Raw genomic sequence first — 22,743 nt, forward strand, 5'->3', positions numbered from 1 at the left:
CCTCCCACTGCACAGCCGTCTACCTGGGGGGCCCCCAAGTGCCTGCTTCCCAACGGGACCCCGCCATGTCCTCGGTCACCCTCACCCCCCCCACCTCGCCCGAGGAGGCCCAGACAGGTACGCTAATGCTCAAACGCTCCCCCCCCCCCCGCCCACCCCACCCCCTCGTGAACGCTGTGTCCTTACACAAACTTCCTTGCTCTTGCGTGTTATCTCGGAGCGCTAATTCATCATCACGCTTTCCCCAAAGGTGAGAAGCGTCAGTGCTAATGCTTATCTGCTATGCAAAAGAACAGGAGAGAAGCAGGGGAGCGCTAACGGGCTAGGCGAGAGCTAACGGGCTAGCTGTTTGAGCGAAGGCTAATTTAGCCTTCTCCTCAGAAGCAGGCAAGCGGCCCCTGTTTGGGGTTCATAAAGGAGACTGAGGGCACTCTTGTGATGTGGAATGGCTGTATTTACCGCGTGTTTCTGTCCTCCGCTCCGCAGTGGACTCCCAGTCGGCGCAGAAATGGGTGAAGTTCTCCTCGGTGACGGACGCCTTCAGCGCGGACAGCACCAGTCACCACGGCGGGAAGATCCCGCGCAAGCTGGCCAGCCAGGTGGTGGAGCGGGTGTGGCAGGAGTGCAATATCAACCGAGCCCAGAACAAGTGAGTGGAGACAACACCCCCCCCCCCCCCCCCCCACCTCCTTTCAGTCACTCTCAGCCCCATTCATTTATTTACTTCAGCCTCAAGTGGGTCCTTGACTCTTCAACATTACTGCTCCTCAGACAAGTGCCTTAATGGGTTTGCCAGTTCGAGGCCAAGGGAAACATGGCCGCTGTCCACTTTCGGTGTTACGGGCGGCTTGTGCGAACCTAATCCCGGAGCGCATCCGGAATCTCGTCCGTTACCCGCGCCGTCGCCGGGTCGGACGGCAGGACGGAAACTGGCGCGTTGCTGAGGTGACCGAACGCCGTTTGGCTCTGTTCCAGGCGGAAGTTCTCGGCGACGACCAACGGCACGTGCGAGGACGACGCGGCGGACAGAGCTGGAGTCTGGGACTTCGTGGAACCCGCGCAACGGTCAAACTGCAACTGCTCAAGGTACCGTAGAGAACAGTTAAATCTGCTGGGCCTGTTTTCTTACCGCATGTCCTCCCATTAGTTTAAATGATGCTTAATTGCCAGTTTTCCCGCCCTTTCTGGTGTCAGAAATGCCCATGGGCCGTGAGAAATGTTTGCGCGTCCAGGTGATTGTGTTTGTATCAGTATCGCATCAGCAGCGGTCGGCGTCATCGCTTTTCCCGGTTTCTCTGGACTGAGAGATGTCCGCCAGCCGGGTGACCGGACGGACACTTTCGGGAACGAGACGGTTTCTAAAAACGGCAGCGCTGGGGGAGGAAAACAAACGCGTGTAAAACACTGTAATGATGATAAATGGCTCTGTGGGCGGAGGGGTGGGGGGTGGAGTGGAGGGGGGGGGGCGCAGGGGGAGGAGTTAACAGGGCCCGCTGAAGCGGCGGCCCCCGGCCCTCGCGGCCCTCGGACGGCCCTGCCGGCACTGGGGGGATTTTCCGGAACCCTCCGCCGCGGCGGACAGAAAGTTAGCCCGCTGGAGATTGGAGGGGGGGTACATTACACAGTACATTGTGGCAAATGGCAGGTTGCTGCTCCATTTAAAGAACAAAGCGAATATTTTACTTAGCAGGAAAAGGGATATGAAACGGTCGTCGGTGCAAATGCCAGTAAGGCCATAAAATGATCCGTAGAAGTGAAATATTAACCTTTACATCTTCATTTTAAAGCCCTCTAATGCTGTTAGTTTAGAGAAGTGTGCAGTCGTAGAGTTGTTCTTAGAGTCACAGTGGAAGAGTTGTAAACTGTTATGACGTTGGACTTTAGCTTTTCGACTTTACAAATTCTGCAAAATTACTCTTGAGAGAACTAAAAAAAAAAAATATGTTAAACCTACACAAGATGAGTTAACATTTAGATTGGGTGGGTTTTTTCTGTTAGGAAAAACCACATGAAGTGCTTGTAATTGTGTGAAGAATTATGAATGCTAGCAGTGAAGCTAACGCTACTATTGCGCTAAAGCACTATTGCGTTTAGCTCCTTCAGAAGGGATGTAATGTTAGTCTAAATCACCGGAAGTGGAAAAAGTGCTCTTGTGAGCGCAGCACGAAGAGCAGAGCGTACAGTTCCTCAGTGTGCTGCTAGGGAGGGCAGTTATTCTAAAATCAGCGATTGCCCAAGCAGGTACTTAATCGGTGACATTGTTAATATGGGCGAGGGTGTTGTATATTGGTTAAGGCACTGGGCTGCTGGGAGATTGTAGGTTCACATCCCCTGAGAGATTGTTGGTTCACATCCCCTGAGAAACTGTAGGTCCACATCCCTATGAGAGATTGTAGGTTCTCATCCCCAGAGAGATTGTAGGTTCACATCCCTGGTAGGGTACAGCCATCGTGCTCTTGAGGAAAGTTATGAACCTGACGTGTTTGAATATGTAAATGAATAAGAACATGCGTGATGTAATAATGGTGCCCCTTTGTGATGTAACAATGTGTTCCAGGCATAAAAACCTGAAGCAGCGCATGGGCAGCACCCCGGGGCAGCCGGCGTCCGCGGGGCAGCCGGCGCAGCCGCCCGCCAAGCACAAGGCGGCGGAGAAGCCGGAGAAGGGCGAGAAGCTGCAGAAGCGGCCGCAGACGCCGTTCCACCACCGCAGCGCGGCCAGCGAGGACGCGGCGCTGGAGCCCGACGCCCCGGGCGCGCGGCTGGGCATGCGGGCGCAGGAGGGCGGGCGCTTCGCCGGGCTGAGACCCGCCGACGCCGCGCCGCCCGCCAAGGCCCCCCAGCTGCACGGCGGCGGCGGCGGCGGTGGCGCCAGCTCCGCGGAGACGCCCGGCTCGCCGCAGCCCCCGCCCCTCAGCCCCCACCCCTGCGAGCGCGGGGAGGAGGGGGGCGAGGCCAAGAACCCCTCCACGCCCCACAACCAACACTTCTACCCCCCGCCCGCCTCCGAGCCCTGCCTGGCCCCGCCCAAGGGGCCCGAGGACCCCCGCCTGGACGCCGTGGTCCCGCCCTTCCACGCCGCCTTCCCCGAGCCCCAGGAGCCCGCCGTGTACGTGGGGGCGGCGGTCAACCTGGAGGAGGACGGAGGCCACGCCCCCTGGCGCTTCTTCATGCTCCCGCGGAGGAAGGACGCGGACTTCCCCACGCCGCAGCTGCCCGGAGACAAGCTGCGCGACGAGGCGGCGGGCGGGTCGGATTCCGTCGTGTCCGTCACAGAGTGAGTCCCGCCCCCCCTCCCCTCTCCCCTCCCTGTACACGACCTCCGACCTCTCGTCAGAGCTCCATGTTTATCTGTTAGAGGGGAAAGTGTTTTGGAGCGCGGCGACACAAAAGCCCCGACCTCTTTCCGGAATGTTCCACCCGGCCGCGCTGAGCGCACACGCCACATTAATCCCTCGCTATGCGCCCTTTTGACATCGCGCGTTCTGATACGCGCGGCCGACGCCACGGCGGGCTGGGGCCCCGGGGCCTTTTCACACCTGAGGGGGGGCAGGTAAGGGGTAGGTGAAATAACGGATCCCCCTCATCCAGAGAAAAAAGGCCTGTAGCGCACTGAGAGTGAGTTAAGGAGCTGCGCGCGATAATTACTTCGCGTTGTTTTATATCTCCTTTAAGTGCGTGTGACTGGAGCATCAACGCCACTAGTTTTTAAATGTAATTAAAATAGGCTGGGTTTACTTTCACATTTTTAGCACAGTCTAAGGGGCCTGCATGAAACATGCTACGGCTAAAAGCTAGCTAACTGCTACGGCTAACAGCTGCAGTAGTTAACAGCTAGCTAACTGCTACGGCTAACAGCTGCAGTAGTTAACAGCTGGCTAACTGCTACGGCTAACAGCTGCAGTAGCTAACAGCTAGCGTTAAACTGGACTCCTTTGGTCCTCCGTTAAAGCCCGAATCCGCCCGTAATGCCCGAACTCGGGAAGCGGGGAAGGCGCCGCGGGGATCGACTCCGCAGCGGCGACAGCGGCCGCCACTGTCGAAGCCGTTTGCAGCGAGCGCCGTCTCTGCACGGTATTTGCGGAGGGAAGTGGCGTTTCTGAAGTGGTAATTCTGCCGGTGGTAATCCTCCAGAGGAACGGAGATGATGAACGCACCAGCCACAACACCAGAAGGAAGAAAGTCTCGTCTGTCAATTAGCCGCAGTGTTGCGGCTTCTGCGTTGGATACAAGCCAAACTGTTTTTATCAGCCTTCTTTGTGTGTGCGCGCGTGTGTGTGTGTAAGGCTCTCATTTCATTATCTCAACCCATCAGATGCTTTTCTTGTTGCCTTCGAGATAATTACTTTGCTTTGTTTTATATCTCCTTTAAGTGCGTGTGACTGGAGCATCAACGCCACTAGTTTTTTAATGTAATTAAAGGGGCTGAGTTTACTGTAACGTTTTTAGCGCAGTCTAAGGGCCTGCATGAGACGTACTACGGCTAACGGGTAGATAACAGCTGGCTGACAGCTATGGCTAACAGCTACGGCTAACGGCTAGCGTTAAACTGGACTCCCCTGGTTAGCGCTCCGACTGTGCCTGGCAGCGAAGGAGCCGGCAGACAGGTGACACTGTGGCCGCCTTTCCTTTCAGGCTGATGTCCACGTCCAAGAGGCCCTTGAAGGTGTCGGAGGAGCGGGTGCAGATGTACCTGCAGAGGAGGAACCAGTACCTGTCGGCCGACATCGGCGACGGCGACCACGAGCCCGAGGTGGACCCCTACGCCTTCGTGGAGGGGGACGTGGAGTTCCTCTTCCCCGACAAGAAGGACAAGCAGAGCGGCGAGAGGGAGGTCGGGAAGAAACACAAGGTGGGTCGGCCGAAGGGATGGAGGAGGCCAAGTTAAATTGTCGATTCCTAGATGTGTTTCTCCGAATGTTTCAATGGACGCCTTGACCTGTTCCCTTGTCTGTTCTCACTGAATTCCAAAATTCCAATCTTTGCTTTCCCCTCCACCTGATTTCCAGTTCCATAACCGTGTCAGATTTGAGTCGCCTACTGTGGCATGATAGAGGACGGTTCATATGAAGTGGTTTTCCTGTAAGTGGGACTTTCAAAGAAGATTGTACACACTGTTCAAGCACAATGTAACCAGTGCTTCAGCATAGTGCGCCTTCATTAAGTCTGGATGCAGCTTTTGAGAATACATGCAGGAAATGTAATAGGAGACAGGTGGAAGACATTAGTACCAAACGTGACAAATTGACACAATTTAGATAGCAGAGAGTTTCATAGTTAAGAACTGCATTATACAGGCCCGATACACTGCAGTTGATTTTCCAAAACCTTATTTAAAAAATAGCACGTGGAGTAATGCGGAGGTGAATGTGATATTTATTTAGGCCTTAAACACGCTCCCTCGCTACGTTTACGAGCTCATCAGCCTTTATGGCTCAGAAATGTTCCTCGGCAGATTCCTGCGGGTTTTATGTGGCGAGAGAGCACCGCGGCAGGGCCGACGTGCATCGCTTTTATACCGCTTGAACAACGGGGTCACATGACCACCGGAAAGGTCGCGAAAAGGTCGCGTTCTAGATTTAGTCCTCTAGGGGGTCGGTGTGTTTAACGGTAATATCCGAAGCACCCCCCCCCATCTGTAATGAGCGTGGCAAAGTCCTCCCCCCCTTCATCTCGAGAGGGGAAGCGTTTTCTATTCGGGTGTATCGAGGGGATGAAATTGGACGTTCTGCTTCCGGAGAGTGTGCGGTAGCAGGGTTAATCAGCATCACGATGTCAAACAGAACCGCTCCGCTCTTCATTCCAAACTCTTCATTCCTCGCCGTTATTCTGTCTGGCCCGCGCAAGCTTTGCCGCGAAAGCGGGTCATCAAATGAATAAGACCTTTCGCGCGACGCGTTATGGCTCCCTTAACGGGAATCTTTCTGCCCGAATGAGGGCTTTCTAAAACGTTTGTTCGTTGTTGTGCTGCATAGAGGCCCTGCACTTTTAATTCCCGTCTTGGGTGGGTGCTGGGATCCCGTGGCTAATAAAGGGGCAGGAGGGTCTGTCCCGCCTCGGCGTTCCCGCTCCAAACCGCTAGCAGCTGCAATGGCGGGAGAAATTAGCGGCATAAATGTATTTAACCCGTCTTCATGGAACCAGCACCTTCTCGCAGGCCGGCTGCTTCAAAACCCCCCCCCCTTTACGAGTTTCGAGTTTCGGTTTCGGTTTCGCGGCCGCAGTGCCCACGCGTCTCGGTCCCCATCGGTGGTGCGGCGTGGCGAGGCTTCGTTGGCGGTCTTCCGGGCTCGGAGTTAACCGCGCCAACGCGGAAGTGCCGCTCGCTCCTGCCCGGCCACCCGGCTGCGGTCTGATTGGCTCACCGGGTGTGCTGCTCTTAATATTTATTACGAGCTTGGCCCGCCTTTTTATGAGCTGTTTACCGGGTTTATCGCGTTGGATTGGGGCCCCCTGGAACGGGCCCTGTTCTATAAGTGGCCCTAGCCCATGCAGAGGAAGTCTCCATTAAGGCCTTTATTTTAAGGAGAGTAAAACTCGAGATGCAGCAGTGCTGGTTAAACAGGGCCGGGCACATATCCCAGTCTTTGTGCCTTAAGAATATTCCTCGCCTCAGTGTATTTTTTCATTAATGAGAATTAATTTAATTCATCTCACCTGGAAACTTGTGAAACCTGTCTGCCAGTTGTTGCCTTGGAGCTGCTGCAAATGGTGACTCTCTGCAGCTTCTGTCGAACACCGTCACTGCTGTTTTCCGAGCAGCGCTGAAAGGATAAAAAGAATTACTGCTGAAAAGCATCGGGTTTTTCAAAAAGAGTCATCCCAATCACGCCCCCCTGACACTTTCGGGAAAAAGTATTTGTGGCTTCTACGCACAAGCATCTCCCGGTGAGATTTTTCCATTGAAGGGACGGGGGCTTTGCGGCTTCGCCGTCGCGCTGGAGGTGATAATCCTGTCGATGCGTTTATTTATGTACCTGCTCCCTGCTTAGTAAGAAAATCTGCGGCGCGCCCTCTGCTTGTTTACACTTCACAAAAAAAGTCTGAAAGGAAAAAAGCGAAAATTACCGAGGCTATTTCGGGGTCGTTACACACGCTGCCGTAACGAACGCAAATAGCTCATAATGCACTTAATTCATAGCTCTGTCGAAGAGCGCGCATCACCCACTCTGTAGTGGCTGACGCATGACTGTGTCAGAAACGCTGAGTGTCTGACTGCGCGCGCTGCGCGGCGTCCTCCATGCTCTGTCGACGGGAATTTTCCGCCAGTCCCTTTGCCAGTTATCCCCAGATGAGGAAACCCGTGCGAAACAGAGTGTTCCGCAGCCTTTCCTGGCACTCGCTCGCAAATGTCAGAAATGCGACGCGGAGCCAAAACTTTGAAGTGGTGCTCCGGGTTGGGTGAGAAATTTGGGCTACGCCCAGCTGCCGTCAGAAAAGCTTCGTTTTTGCGCGTTTGTAGTGTGACGCCCTTTTTTTGGAAGCATTCCCATGTTTTCGTTTTTATGAGACGTATCTAAACCGGGAATTGAAATGCTCGCGAATTTCCGTAATACACACCTTTCATCCGTTTACGTAACATTGCGTATTTTGCTTTTCTCGTGTGTTTTTGCAGACGACTGTCCTAATTGACTTTTAAATATTTGAGTACATCTGTATTTTGAAACCGTATATAATTGTTTACGAATCAAGGCAGTGATATTATCACATTACAGATTTTGGCATTACGAACTATCGACCCCGCCAGTTGTGGAGTTTGACGTTGTATGTTTGTAAGCCATGAGATAAAATCTGTTAGGTGTATATTGTGTGCCGCTATGATAAAGGGATGGACAGGCTCTACCCGAAATCAATCTCGTTTGTCACTGTATGCCAGTATGTGTACAACCGCATAACATGAATAAGGTATCGCTTGCTTAGTTCTCACAGAATCGTTGTTGGTGCTTTGCTAGTCACGGGTCCGTTTTGGAAGAACATGTTAAACCTTTCACTGGAGATAAGCACGATGAAATTAATGACTGGAACATGCCATTCCAAATTTGCTCTTCCTCAGACAGATTAAAGTTACTGTAGACTGATCACAAGTAGAGGAATGTTTTACTTGTCCTCCCCAGACCCATGTTAGATTTAACGGAATTTTTTTTGAGTCATTACACTTGAAATGCCTCTGCCTGTACACCAAGATATCTCTCTCTGTCTCTCACTCTCATTCTCTCTCTCTGTTGGATATCTCGCTGTCTCACTCTCTCTCTGCTGTTGAAGACAAAACATGCTCTAAACTTTCTTCTTCTTGTCCTCTCTTTCTGTTTATGCAGGGGGATGACAGTGGATCGGGCCCAGCTGATGGTAAGCATTCGATGTCGCTCCTTCACACATTCAGCGAGTCAGGTGACGAGGATGGCCCCTCCCCCGTGCCCCCCGTCCCCAATCCCATCAGGCCTTGCGCTCAGATGGAGGCGACGCCGCGCAGTCCGGGCCCCCGTCTCCACGGCGTCGTCGCCGCCTGAGCTGGGCCGGCCCCGGCGTTAGCGTAGCGATTAGCGCTGCCTCGCCGGCCGGCCCCGATGGTCCCCGCGCGGCTCAGAGCGCTGACCCTGATCCCTCAGCCGCGTAAGGCTATTACCCAGAGCTCCACGGCCACGTGCGGCGCCTACAGGGGATCGGCCGTGCGCTCTGTAATCCCGACCCGTTTCTCTCCGCCTCTCTCTCTCTCATCTCTAATTCACATTACAAAACGCTTTATTGGCGTGAAATGCTCTTGTAAATATTGCCAAAGCGTGCATAGAGAAATGTAAAAGTGCATGTCTATACATCTGTATAATCTTTCTCCCCTTATTAGGGGTCCAAGCAGCGAAGCTGGTGGAACCCTATTGTATCTGTTAGGATTATTATTCTTATTTTTCTCCGCTAAAAGTGTCTGAGGCTCAGCAACCATAAGTCCTGGAGCAACCAAATTTGGCAGGTGGGTTCCTATGGCCCCCCACTACTCAGGCACTAAAAACCACGTACGTCGGCCAGATGGTGGCGCTATAACAAAGGGTTTTGCGTAAAAGGCCATAACTCCCACACCATAAGTCAGATCAACACAAAACTTCATCGACCTATGCATCTGAACGTGCTCTACAACTTTGCCATTGGCCCCACCTATGTCCGCCATATTGTTTGCCCGCCATTTAGACTTTTTAGTTGGGGCGTGGCAGTTTTCTCAGCTAAAATGTCTGAGGCTCAGCAGCCATAAGTTGTAGACCAACCAACTTTGGTAGGTGGGTTCCTATGGCCCCCCACTACTCAGGCACTAAAAATCACCTATGTCGGCCAGATGGTGGCGCTATGACAAAGGATCATAGTTTAAAAGGTCATAACTCCCACACCGTAAGTCAGATCAACACAAAACTTCATCGACTGATGCATCTGAATGTGCTCTACAACTTTCCTATTGGGAGCACCTATGTCCGCCATATGGTTTGCACACCATTTGGACTTTTTCAGTAGGTGGGGTGCGGAAAAGCTGGAGCTCCAAATCCAAACGATTACGACATCGAGTAAACTTCTTTACGGCAAGCGACAACCATGGCGACGCTAGTTTTTATCAGTGAAAGCACGGTCTGACACTGCCACCTAGCGTGCATGCTAGGATAGGCGACCAAAAGTTTTTCAGTAAAAGCTTTCTGAGAGGATGAATAATTACTTTTCTTTGGCATGGATCCATTTGAAGACAGTATCGGGTGAGTTCGTTTAGTCTTTGAATCTGTCATTATGCTGAGAAATAGTTAAACCATTTTATTGATAGGTTCTGAGTTTCTGTGCACACGCGCGAAAACACGCTGGTATAATAAAACAATGACGGTAATACATACATAGTCCGCTTCGTTCCGTTGCTACCATAACATAACAGACTATCTTGTGTCTACAGCTGCAGTTTCTCGCTGCAATTTCTAACATTGAATATTCACAACTGACGCAGTTTATACTGTACTCTGCCAATGTCTACATAAATAATACGCTACGGTAAAGCTTTGAGAGAATGAATCATTACTTTTCTTTGACATGGATCCATTTGAAGACAATAACAGGTGAGTTCGTTTACTCTTTAAATCCGTCATTATGCTGAGAAACAGCTAAACCATTTTATTTATGGGTTCTGAGTTTCTGTGCAAACGCGCGAAAACACGCTGGTATAATGAAATAATAACGGTAGCCTAATACATATATAGTCCGCTTCGTTCCGTTGCTACCATCACATAACGACCTAGAGTTGCAGTTTCTCGCTGCAATTACTAATATTGAATATAAACAAAAGACGCAATTTATGCTGTAGTCTGCCAATGTCAAAATAAATAATACGGTCAATTTGAAGACAATATCGAGTGAGTTCGTTTAGTCTTTAAATCCGTCATTATGCTGAGAGAAATCGTATTCTCAATTTAATCTCTAAATTGACTGTAAGCTTAGGGTTGTAACTAGGTAGTTGTTTCGTAGGTGACTTAGTTTTAACTCGTCTTAACTATTGCTTGAATTTTTTCATAGACTGCGTTGTTGCTGTTCTTGTCTGTGTTAGTGTTAATCAGTGTAACCTACAGGGTTTAAATTGAACAATGCGGTTGTTCCCTGCACTTAGAACGGTAGGCTACTGCCCTCTAGGGTTTTCGACACACTTGTTCCTGGTTATGGTTATACATTTTGTTGTACATCGCTCTGGATAAGAGCGTCTGCCAAATGCCTGTAATGTAATGCAATATTCCGTAGCAACAAGATGAACCCGACATTAGCCCTAAAATATGCCAATACAGCAGTGAAAACGCTGCTAACTGAATGACGAAATAAGCGAGACTAACTTTTTTTTAAAAAATTACCACGTCATTCTACAGTCAATATCTGGGACTACACATTGAATAAATATACAATCATACCATTGGTTTTACGCGTAGAGATGTCCCTTTTGCGAATGAGTGGCCATATATTGTCTTGGATAATCCGTTTGTGAAATGTCGGATTTTTTCAAAAATAGCTGTGCGTAATACCACACCTGTTGCGTACGGCGTTGTCGTTCTTCTTAGTCCAATTTGGCTTGATTGACAATTCATGTATTCAGTAGGTGAGATTATAAGCTTTCTAACGATGTATAACATGTCTGACTTTGCTTTTGGAATAGCGTTTTATAGGTCAACGCAACTAAAACGTTTCTTATTTGCCAATGTCTAAATAAATAAAACGGTAGTCTACTTTGCGCGGACCACGCAATTCGCGAGTTGATATAAGGTCTTTTTTCCGTTTTTTCTCAATGTCGTAGTTATTATTTGAAATGTGCATTCATGTGTTATTATTCTATCTGTCTCTGTGGCGCTCTGAAATGTGCATTCTCTGCTAAACTGAGCAATGGATTGGAATATGTGTCTGACGTAGTGTTGCACAGTATACCAAAACTTCAGCACTTTCTCGGCACTTAAAAAAAAAGAAAAGAAAAAAAATTAACGGTTCGGTATTAGAATATTCCGACGTTCGGTAGTTTTGAGTCAAATATAAAAGCCAGGGAAAATTGTCTCCCGCATTACTGATTTAGAGGATGAAAAGTGTAGTTTGTCAGAATCTTCGCTAGAAGGCAGTAGCAACTAAGGTTGGCAAGTGAGGTGACTTGTGCTTGTGCACTCAGCTCTTTGATTCAGCGCAAGCTTTGACTCAGTTCACTTCAGTAGCAATAGGTGTTCCAATTTGGAAATATTTTATTATAGATAGATGCTGTATTGTTATTACAATATGCTGTTTTTAAATCTATTTAAAGGTGAAAGACCTGTTTTAAAGATTATTTACTTTACAACTGTTCAATTTCAGAAATATATTTAACATATTTCTCCATTGTTCAGTGTTGTAACACTATAGGCCTCTGCATATTCATATGTTGCAGAGGCTTCAACTTAAAGGTTGTTCATGAACCAGGTTGTTCATAAACCATGAATTTGTTTTTCTAATTATTATTCTATTCTATCATGACAACACTAGTGTGGCGCTTTTTTTAGTTGCGGCAGGGAAGCGCTGCAGCTGTACATACACGCTCGGCCATCTAAGTGTTACGCCATGCCATCTAAATGTTACGACATAGTCAAGGCCTTGACGTGAAGCTGTCAGGACACATCCATGGCGACGCAACTAAGTCATCAGCCAGCGTCTCAGCACAAAATTGGCCACAAGTCATCAATTTTTTATACGATCATCACAATATTCAGTACATATGTTGGGTGAAGGCGTATGACCATGAGGACACAGCCATTTTAAAATCGCTCCATAGGGGGCGCGATGCTGCCAATGCTTGGACCCCTCCCAACGCCGCTTGCGGCTTTAATCTCTTTTTTTGTCTCTTCCTCTTCTCCTTTCTCCCTCCCTCCCTCCTTCTTGCTCACTCTCTCCCTCTCTCCCCCTCCCACCCTCCCTTTCCCTCCCCATCTTTGTTTCTCCCCCGCTCCCTCTCTCTCCCCCTTTCTCTGTCTCTCCCTCCCTTTCTCTCTCTCCCTCTCTCCCCCACCCTCCCTTCCTCCCTCTCTCTCTCCCTCTCCCCCCCCCCACAGATGCGCAGCGTGCGGCCGCCCAGAACCGCACCACCTCCACCAGCCTGATTCACGAGACGGACCTGGCCGTGTCCATGAACGACCTGGACAACCTCTTCAACTCTGACGAGGACGAGCTCGCGGTCAGTAAAAAAAAAAAAAAAAAAAAGAACCGCGACGGAGGAACGTCCCGTTAGCGGGAAGTCCAGCCCCAGCAACCCCCAGAAATGATACGGGGCGAACCGTAGCGGATTAAGGCCTCAGAGGTCAAGCCCGGCCTCCGGCTCTGCCCTTGGCTTTTACAAACCAGGTGGATTCCTGGGAAAGGTTCTGTTAGTAATGCCTGCTGACCCTGAGTGGGTGTGGCTCTCTTCGAGTGGGTGGAGCTGGCCCTTAATGAGTGGATGCGGCTGTCTAATTGGGTCTGGCTGTCTCTGAGTGGGTGGGACTGGCTCCAATTGGGTTGGGCTGACCCTGAGTGGATCGAGCTGGCCCTGATTGGGTGTGGCTGTCTGAGTGGGTGGGACTGTCTCTGAGTGGGTGGGGCTGGCCCTTAATGAGTGGGTGTGGCCGTCTCTGAGTGGGTGGGGCTGTTTGAGTGGGTGGGACTGGCCCTTAATGAGTGGGCGTGGCTGTCTGAGTGGGTGGGGCTGTCTGCCTCAGGTTATTCCCAGCTTTGAGTGTCTGTCTCAGGACATGGTGTGATATGTGGCTGATCAATACTCCAACCGCTGTTGATTCCCACGCAGCCTGGCTCCAGACGCGCTCACGGCGGGGCGGAGGAGAAATTCGGCAATAAGGACTCCAAGCCAGCGACACTGGACCCCCTCCCGTGCATAAGTGAGTAACCCTCTCCTCCTTCTCCATTTGAGATTTTCACCAGGGTTCAGTCGCTCGTGTTTCTCTCGCAATTCAAATGGCAGTTTAAATGCTCCTCTCAGACGCAGCTTGGTGGGTTCCTGTTTGCTTTCTGACTCACCAAACTGTATTTGTGAAGGAAATATTTGACAGCTTAAGGACTAGCTTTTTTTAAAAATCAATTCTTTATCTCGTCAATCAGGCAAGATTTTAAATTTCTTTAAAAAGTGTGGCCAAGTTGCTCTTCCGTGAGGTTGGGACAGGCCTGTTGATTAGTGACATTTTGAAAATTCCTCACTTCGCCACCTAGTGGAGAGGGTAGGTATTTTTTTCCTCTCGCCTTTCGGAAACGACGCTGGTTTTCAGTCACCGGAAACGGCAGCAACAGTTAGCGGTTAACACCTGCAGAACAAACAGATGCAGGAGCCTGTGAATGGGGCAGGAAATTGGGTGAAGAATTTGCATCTCCAGAGGCCTAACCACTCTCGGTTACACCAACAGTCTCCTTGCTTCAAGTATCTGTATGACTGGGTGAAATTTGGTAGAATTTCAGGTTGTTTTTGCAGCACATTTATACACAGTGCTCTCCAGTGCTCCCATTTTAAGAAGATTTGCTCCTGCAATTTGATGAGTGCTGAGTGGGAAAGTTTATTTAGCATACTAATTTGGATACATTAATGTGGTCTTGAACTTAGGAGCACATGTGCCCCTTGGAAAAACAAATGTGAGCTTATGGCCCTAATGCAACGGTACACTTTTACCTGAATTTGAGCTAAATACTGCTGCCCCGACCTCTTAATCATCATTTGCAAGGAAATGAGTGCAGCGGGATATAACTGCCCTTGTGTGTAAATTTCTTAACACGAGCATGGGGGCGAAGAGGAAAATGTCTCTGTCACCCAGTTTCCAAAGACACCTTGAATGGCGCTAGCTTCCTGTGTGAGATTTGCGAAGTGACCATGCAGAACCTTTTAAAGAGCGGAATAACAACCCCCCTACCCCCACCCCCACTCCCCCACCCCGCTGCTCAACTTTCAGGTTCGGCCGACCTGCACCAGATGTTCCCGACCCCGCCCTCGCTGGAGCAGCACATCATGGGCTACTCCCCCATGAACATGGGCAGCAAGGACTACGGCAGCATGGACGCCGTGTCCGGCATGACCCTGCTGGACGGCGCCTCCTCGCTGGGCGGCCACTTCAAGATCGAGGTGGAGGAGAGCTTCTGCAGCCCCAAGCCGTCCGAAATCAAGGTGAGCCCCCCGCCAGCCAGGCACCCACCCCGTCGTTCTCTGACCTGTACTCCTCTGCGCTTCATTAACCCATTGAAGATTAGGTTTTTTTTTCCTCTCGGATTTCCAAGTCAGTGTTCTAGAACTACGTTGCTTTCAGTTACCGGTAGCGATTGTGACATCAGCATTAGAATGTTCGGTTAAGAACATTCTAATCGCATTATCTGCTGTCTTACACAGTAACGGTGTTAAATTAATGCGCAGACGGCAACAAGCCCTTGTACAATCAAGATGATGGACAAGGACAGAGGACAACCATGCACCCTGACACAGCCCCTCCCTCCCCCTCCCCCTGTCCCTACAGGACCCCCCCAAGCCCAGTGAACATCCCCTACATTAATCACCGCAGTTCCCCGCGGAGGGCACTGAGGCAGCACTGTGTTGTTTGTGTTCCCTAATCAATCAGGCGGCGTATTGAAGGGGCGCGGGCTTCTGAAGTGTACGTTTGCGCGACACTTGACGTCGTCACAAATCGCCGATCTCTCGAGCGCTCGTCGACAGCGGGTCACGTTCTCCTGGTTACCGTCGCTAACGCCGTCTGTTTGCCCGGACGGAGGAGGAGGAGGAGGAGGCCACTTTTAAGAGATTAACCGTGCCTTGCCCGCCTTTGGGTGTTTGTCCTCCGATCTTCGCCGTTTTAATCGCTCCGAAGCGGCGCTGTTAGACAGGTGACGCGCGAGCGCTAACTTAACGAGGAAACGGCTGCGTGTGAAGTGGTCGCGTTTCATGCCGTATTTCAAACACCGGGTTTCCTGTGTGGTTCCACTGGAGGAGGAAAAGAAAGAAAAAAAAACGATTTAACGTGCAATTTAATACGTTTGGCTTTTCGGAGCAGGGGAAAAACGTTTGAAAGTGAACATAAATATGGAATTACTGCAATCCGGCTGTGAGCGTTGACCACGTTCTGCTGTGGTTGGAGACATCTTACACCTCTAATCTCTCTCTGTCTCTCTCTCCCCCTCATTCTGTCTCTGCCTGTGTTTCTCTCTGTTTCTCTCCCTCCCCTCTGCCTGTCTTTCTCTGTCTCTCTCCCTCCCCTCTGTCTGTCTTTCTCTGTCTCTCTCTCTCCCTCCCTCTCTCTCCCTTCTTTCCCTCCTCTCCCTGTCTTGGTCTCTCTCTCTCCCTCCCTCTCTCTCCCCTCTCTGTCTGTCTCTCTGTCTCTCTCCCTCCCCTCTCTCCCCCTCCCTCCCTCTCTCCCTCCCTCCTTCCTGTACCCAGGACTTCTCGTTCGTGTACAAGCCTGCGATGTGCCAGCCGTTTGTGGGCTGCACCATGTTCGCCCCCCTGAAGGCGCTGCCCAGCCAGTGCATGCCGCCCATCAAGCTGCCGGAGGAGTGCCTGTACCGGCCCAGCTGGACCGTGGGCAAGCTGGAGCTGCTCAACCCGGTGCCCGCCATGACCTTCCTCAACAAGGACGGGTAAGCCCCGCCCCCCCACCCCCATCCACCTCACCGCCTCACTTTAAAGCTGCTGGAAGCAATGGGGAGTTTTAAACTCATTTCCAGGGGATGGTGGATGCTGGAATGCTGGAATGTCCGTTTAGTCTTTTGTTGTTTCCCCTTTGGGACTACATTTCCCAGCAGCGCTCCAGTTTCTCTTAATGTGACTTGTCTGCCGGAGTCGGCGCGGAAACGTGCGCTAAATCGGGGCTAATCGGAGGCGACGCTCCCGTTTGAATCCGATACGCCGCGGACGGCGGCGGTTTGGAGCGAGCCCGGAACGCCGCGGGCCCTGGTGCGCGCGCGGCCTGTTGGATTCAGACTCCTCTGACCAGATGTCTGCTCTCTCGTCATAGTGGGAGTCGGGTTTCCAGGGAGGATGACTTCCTGAATGATTTATGCGCAGCTTCGGTTCGTCGAGATTGCGGTGTATGCAAATCAGCTGCACGGGAGGGGGGGGTCTGGGGGGGGCCTGGGGGGAGGGGGGGGGCGAGTGGGCTTTGGCGGGGTGTTAAAGCGGAACGGGTTCCGAGCGTTTGCGGTGTGCGCCGTTCGGTGCTGAACTCGGCCCCGCGTTCAAGTTGCGGCCGTTTATTTTAATCTGCCGTTTCTGTTTTGTGACAAGCCCCCCCCCCCCCCCCCAGGTGGGGAGGGAAGAAAAGGGGGGGAAAAAAAGAGAACGCACTTAGTTTCCGCACTTGGTGAATCGGTCCGTAGGAAGATTGGCGGTTCTGGCGAGCTGCGTGCAGAGCGCTGAGCCCGGCAGTAAATTCCAGGCCGTAAGAATGGTGGCGGGAGCGGAGGCCGTTTGTAATGGCCCCCTGTTATAACACGGGACGCTTCAGCGCAGCCGAATAAAAGCTGGCTCTGGCACGGTGCGGCCCGCTGGGCGGTGCAGAAACCCGCTCTTATTTTGGGACGCGCTCCGTAAACGGCTCCAGGGGTGGGGTCCGCGCTCTCGGGGACACGCTGTGCCCGTGGTCCTCCGAGCAGTCGCCTGCCCAAAATAGTCCATCGCGGAGAGACGGGGGGGAGGCCCCCCCTCGCCATGTCAGCCTTCTCCGGGCAACAGCGCTGTGGCCGGCTGCCTGGGCAGCCCCTGACATCCGATTGGCTGAGCCATGTGTGGTATAGGCCAGCTGCCTGGGCAGCCCCTGACGTCTGATTGGCTGAGCAGTCTGTGTGGTATAGGCCGGCTGCCTGGGCAACCCCTGACGTCTGATTGGCTGAGCCATGTGTGGTATAGGCCAGCTGCCTGGGCAGCCCCTGACTTCTGATTGGCTGAACCATCCTGTGGTATAGGCCAACTGCCTGGGCAGCCCCTGATGTCTGATTGGCTGAGCAGTCTGTGTGGTATAGGCCAGCTGCCTGGGCAGCCCCTGATGTCTGATTGGCTGAGCAGTCTGTGTGGTATAGGCCAGCTGCCTGGGCAGCCCCTGATGTCTGATTGGCTGAGCAGTCTGTGTGGCATAGGCCAGCTGCCTGGGCAACCCCTGATGTCTGATTGGCTGAGCCGTCGGTAGTACAGGCCAGCTGCCTGGCCAGGCCCTGATGTCTGATTGGCTGAGCCGTCTGTGTGGTATAGTTCATCTGCCTGGGCAGGCCCTGATGTCTGATTGGCTGAGCCATGTGTGGTATAGGCCAGCTGCCTGGGTAGCCCCTGATGTCTGATTGGCTGAGCCATGTGTGGTATAGGTCAGCTGCCTGGGCTGCCCCTGACGTCTGATTGGCTGAGCCGTCTGATTGGCGTGGGGGCCTGTGATTGGATGTAAGGTTGTAACGTGTGACTCCTCCTCCTCCTCCTCACAGGAACATCCCCAGCGTGGGCAGCACCATGGACCCGGAGTACATCCAGACGTACACGCCCCAGACGCACACGCCCTTCATGTCCAACAGCGCCCCGCCCAGCAACAGCGGGCCGGGCATCCTGCCCTCCCCGGCCACGCCCCGCTTCTCGGCCCCCACCCCGCGGACGCCGCGCACGCCGCGCACGCCCCGGGGCCCCTCCAGCGTGCAGGGCTCGCTCAAGTACGAGAACTCGGACCTGTACTCGCCCGCCTCCACGCCCTCCACCTGCCGGCCCCTCAACTCGGTGGAGCCGGCGACCGTGCCCTCCGTGCCGGAGGCGCACAGCCTGTACGTCAACCTCATCCTGTCCGAGTCCGTCATGAACCTGTTCAAGGACTGCAACTTCGACAGCTGCTGCGTGTGCGTGTGCAACATGAACATCAAGGGCGCCGACGTGGGCGTCTACATCAGCGACCCCAACTGCGAGGTGCAGTACTCCTGCACCTGCGGCTTCAGCGCCGTCATGAACCGCCGCTACGGCAACGGCTCGGGCCTCTTCCTGGAGGACGAGCTGGACATCATCGGGCGGGGCTCGGACGTCAGCCGCGAGGCGGAGAGGCGCTTCGAGGCGCTGCGCAGCGCCTCCCTGGAGCGGGCCGGCAGCCCCAGGGACCGCGTCCCCGACGAGCTCATCCTCCTGCTGCAGGACCAGTGCACCAACCCCTTCTCCCCCATCTCCGGCCTGGAGCCCGACGCCCTGGCCAAGGGGCCCGGGGCCCCCGCCTGCGTGCGCGTGGAGGAGCGGGACTACCACAGCGACTGCTACCTGGCCCTGGAGCACGGGCGCCAGTTCATGGACAACATGTCCGGCGGGAAGGTGGACGAGACCCTGGTCAAGAGCACCTGCCTCCACCCCTGGGCCAAACGCAACGGTGAGAGGCTCAGCTCCAGTCTCAGCTCGCTCAGGTTTACCTGTGCCTTAGATCAGCTTTAACCCTGCTCTCATTCAGCTGTACTCCCCCTTAAACTGAGATTTACTTCTCCTTTTACTCAGATACACCCCTCCTTTAACTAAGACTTGCTCCTCCTTTTACTCAGATACACCCCTCTTCTCATTCTGCTTTACCCCTCCTTTAACTCAGATTTACCCCCCTAACTCAGATTTACTCCTCCTTTAACTAAGATTTGCTCCTCCTTTGACTCTGATTTACCTGTTCTCTCAATCAGTTTTACTCCGTCTTTAACTCCAATTAACCCCATGTGGCTTAGTCTCCAGGTGCCTTAGTTCACATTCAGTCATGTGGCTTAGACTGCATGTGCTTGAGTTCACATTCAGTCCAGTTTTGGTCTCTGCGTGCTTTAGTTCACATTCAGTCCAGTTTTGGTCTCTGCGTGCTTTAGTTCACATTCAGTCCAGTTTTGGTCTCTGTGAGCTTTAGTTCACATTCACATGGTTTAGTCTCTGTGTTGCCGTGGGGCTGTTCTCCCCGTGCTGACCCTCCCGCTCCTCCCCCCCCAGCGGTGGACGTCAGCACGCTGTGCTCTCAGGACGTCCTGCGGGTGCTGCTGTCCCTGCAGCCCGTGCTGCAGGACGCCATCCAGAAGAAGAGGACGGTGCGCTCCTGGGGCGTGCAGGGGCCGCTCACCTGGCAGCAGTTCCACAAGATGGCCGGCCGGGGCTCCTACGGTAAGCGGCAGGGGACACTTGTTATTACTCAAAGCCAAAAGCAGGCTAGCGTAAGAGGGAGGACTCATCTCGAGTTAATTCAGTACGATTTGTTAACGATCCAGATGTTTCTCCAACGGGGAACCTTTTAATTATCATCTGCTGCGTTGAGTCAGGAGCCCGTAATGTGTGGGAACGCAGGTGAGGACTGTGATTGGATCTCTCCCTATCCCCCGCCCCCCCCCCCCCCCTCCAGGCACGGACGAGTCGCCGGAGCCCCTGCCCATCCCCACCTTCCTGGTAGGGTACGAGTACGACTTCGTGGTGCTCTCTCCCTTCGGCCTGCCCTACTGGGAGAAGCTCCTGCTGGACCCCTTCGGCTCCCAGCGGGACGTGGGGTACCTGGTGGTGTGCCCCGAGAATGAGGCCCTCCTCAACGGCGCCAAGACCTTCTTCAGGGACCTGACGGCCGTGTACGAGGTGGGGACCCCGCGGCGGACCGGCTTGCTAACGCCACCGCCACCGCCGCCGTCCTTCGTCCCGGTTTCGTAGTCAATAATATAATAATATAATAATAATATCCTTGCATTTATATAGCACCTTTTCCTGAATGCTCAAAGTGCTTCACGGTCATGCGTTTAACGCTTCATCAGGGTTAACCCGAAAAGCCGTTTTGGGAGTAAATTGCTTATTCTGAGGTACAATTTCCTTCCTTCAGAAAGAGTGACAAATTTAAATTGGCTCTTAGTCAAATGAAATTTTCAGCCACATTGCTCTGAAAAAGTTTTTGCAGGATTTCGTACAGGATTTCCGCACGTCGAAGCTGTCTTCGGTCATCACGGAACAGGATGCAATGTTTTCGTGATTATCAAAGTCTATTTGTCACTTTGATAAAGATCGTTTCGGAGAAGCCCGCATGTTTAATTATTAATTATGTTTAAATATGATTCGGCTTCCCCTTCAAAAACGCGTCTGGCGTTTCAGTGGAAAAGCGCCAATGCGCTTAAATAATGAAAGCCCATTTTTTTCCTCCTCTTGAAGTAAAAATACATCTAATAAAGAATTCAAGGAACATGAAAAAGATGTTTCATTTATTCCAGGAAATGGTATTATAGAGCCACTCCTGCTCTCACACTTGCTGCCTGCTGGTTCCATTTTCACTCTTCTTTTTTTATGAAGGTTCGAGGTCCTTCCCCCCCCCTCCTCGAGTTTCATTTACATGACCTGATCTCCAATTCTTCTGTATCTACCGTACCGTGGTGTATTTGATGAAACGCACTGCTCTGCCATACGGTCAGCTTACAGTGCTGCAGAGTGGCACTCTGAAATTGCAGAGCTGCTCGTGGAAGTTCTGCTGTCGCTCTGGTTGTTGTTGTTCACAAAACGTATAAATGCTGTTCACTGACACGGTTGAAGTTTTGTTGTATTTCACGTCCGGGCTGTTGTACATCCTCAGCGGGTCGTCGCGGCAACCACGGGACGAAAGTTTTAAACCGATTGTCACTGCCCCCTAGCAACATCCATCGTACGTCGTCAGTCACGGCGACCTGTTTTGCTGGACTGTGAACTGGCCAATCGATATCAATATTGATAGATAACCTATCAGGTGCTAGGATTCTACCGTGCGAGGGTGACAGAGTGGTTGGGGCAATTAAGTCGAGGATAAAGGTGACTTGGACGGGTGCTCAGAGGGGGGAGTTGTTTTAAGTGTTCTCTAAACGTAGAGAACTGTCTCGCTGCTTTAAGATTAGCCGCCGAACCCTTGTCGACACCAGCGTCAGGTGGTGGAAGAAAGCCGTAAGAATGCGTCCCATTGTGATGTAACCGCCGATAAGTTCGCCTGAATTCCAGCTCGGCAGCTGAAGCATTACAAATACAAACATTAAGCCACCGATGCGGGCGCCAAATCCTCGAGTTGCTTTTTGTGCCTTTTTTATTATTTCTTTTGTATTTTGTGCTAGTCACAATGCAGGTCGACAGGTGGGGAAAAAGAAAGACAGAATTTATGGCAGGAGTTTCTGCTTTCTAGGAAATGCCAGGTGCCTGAGGTGTATTGTTAAAAAAACTCTGGTATTCTAAGCAGGTTCCTGCATTCTTATGGCTGATAATGACCAGAATGGAAAGCAGTTGACTTCTGACTTATCAGTGATGTCATGTTGACCTTGTTTCCCTCCACCCAATCACAGTCCTGCAGGCTCGGCCAGCACCGGCCCATCTCCAAAATGCACTCGGACGGCATCGTGCGCGTGGGTGGCACCGCCGCCCGGAAGCTGGCCGAGCAGCCGGTGAGCGACTGGTTCCTGAAGGCGACCAGCGGCAGCGGCGACTCCTTCGCCAAGCTCAAACTCTACGCCCAAGTGTGCCGGCACGACCTCGGTAAGCCTCGCGGCACAGTGTTACCTAGGATCCGATCGAGGCTATGCTAACGGGCGAGGCGTACTGTATATGCTGAGAATGAGTCCCAATTGATGCTACGCTAACGGGCTCTGAGTATACGGCAAAAATGAGCCCCGATTGATGCTACGCTAACGGGCTCTGTGTATATGGCAAAAATGAGCCCCGATTGATGCTACGCTAACGGGCTCTGTGTATATGGCAAAAATGAGTCCCGATTGATGCTATGCTAACGGGCTTTGTGTATATGGCAAAAATGAGCCCCGATTGATGCTATGCTAACGGGCTTTGTGTATATGGCAAAAATGAGCCCCGATTGATGCTATGCTAACGGGCTCTGTGCATACGGCAAAAATGAGCCTCGAACGCTGCTACGCTAACAAGCTTGGCGTATACGCAGAGAATGAGTCCCAGTCGCTGCTACGCTAACGGGCTTGTTGTATACACCGAGAAAGACCACCGATCAATGCCACGCTAACTGCCTCATATTCGCAGAGAATGAGCCCTGATCGCTGCTACGCTAACGGGCTCAGCATATTTAAGTGTGCCGCCTGCCGCCCAAAAGCCTCGATTTGAGTGAGCCTAATCGGACACCTCTTACAAAGAAAGGCCTTTTCTTTTTCATTGAGTAAATATGTGTCTTAAGATCAGTGATGTGATAAGGCTAACGTGCTTGTATGAGCTGCTCAACAGAGTCTTGTGTTATCAGTTTGATCGGAATTGCTTTACTCATGGTGAACTTTTCCATTCTCTCTCTCTCTCTCTTTCTC

General features: G+C 52.1%; 1 protein-coding gene across 1 annotated transcript in view; it reads left to right on the top strand.

The window, feature by feature from the left end:
• med13a (mediator complex subunit 13a) overlaps positions 1-22,743 on the top strand; it is an 86,922-nt gene that overhangs the window by 52,138 nt on the left and 12,041 nt on the right. Inside the window, exons 6-19 of the mRNA XM_035434917.1 lie at positions 1-117; positions 487-649; positions 976-1,086; positions 2,558-3,277; positions 4,636-4,852; positions 8,316-8,346; positions 12,561-12,682; positions 13,289-13,379; positions 14,436-14,647; positions 15,905-16,104; positions 17,935-18,845; positions 19,433-19,600; positions 19,836-20,059; positions 21,766-21,955. The exon at positions 1-117 is cut by the window's left edge and continues 78 nt beyond it. Coding sequence (XP_035290808.1) covers positions 1-117; positions 487-649; positions 976-1,086; positions 2,558-3,277; positions 4,636-4,852; positions 8,316-8,346; positions 12,561-12,682; positions 13,289-13,379; positions 14,436-14,647; positions 15,905-16,104; positions 17,935-18,845; positions 19,433-19,600; positions 19,836-20,059; positions 21,766-21,955 — 3,477 coding nt within the window. The remainder of the gene's footprint in view (positions 118-486; positions 650-975; positions 1,087-2,557; positions 3,278-4,635; positions 4,853-8,315; positions 8,347-12,560; positions 12,683-13,288; positions 13,380-14,435; positions 14,648-15,904; positions 16,105-17,934; positions 18,846-19,432; positions 19,601-19,835; positions 20,060-21,765; positions 21,956-22,743) is intronic.

This window comes from Anguilla anguilla, chromosome 9 (genome assembly GCF_013347855.1).
Source record: "Anguilla anguilla isolate fAngAng1 chromosome 9, fAngAng1.pri, whole genome shotgun sequence".
Classification (NCBI taxonomy): Eukaryota; Metazoa; Chordata; class Actinopteri; order Anguilliformes; family Anguillidae; genus Anguilla; species Anguilla anguilla.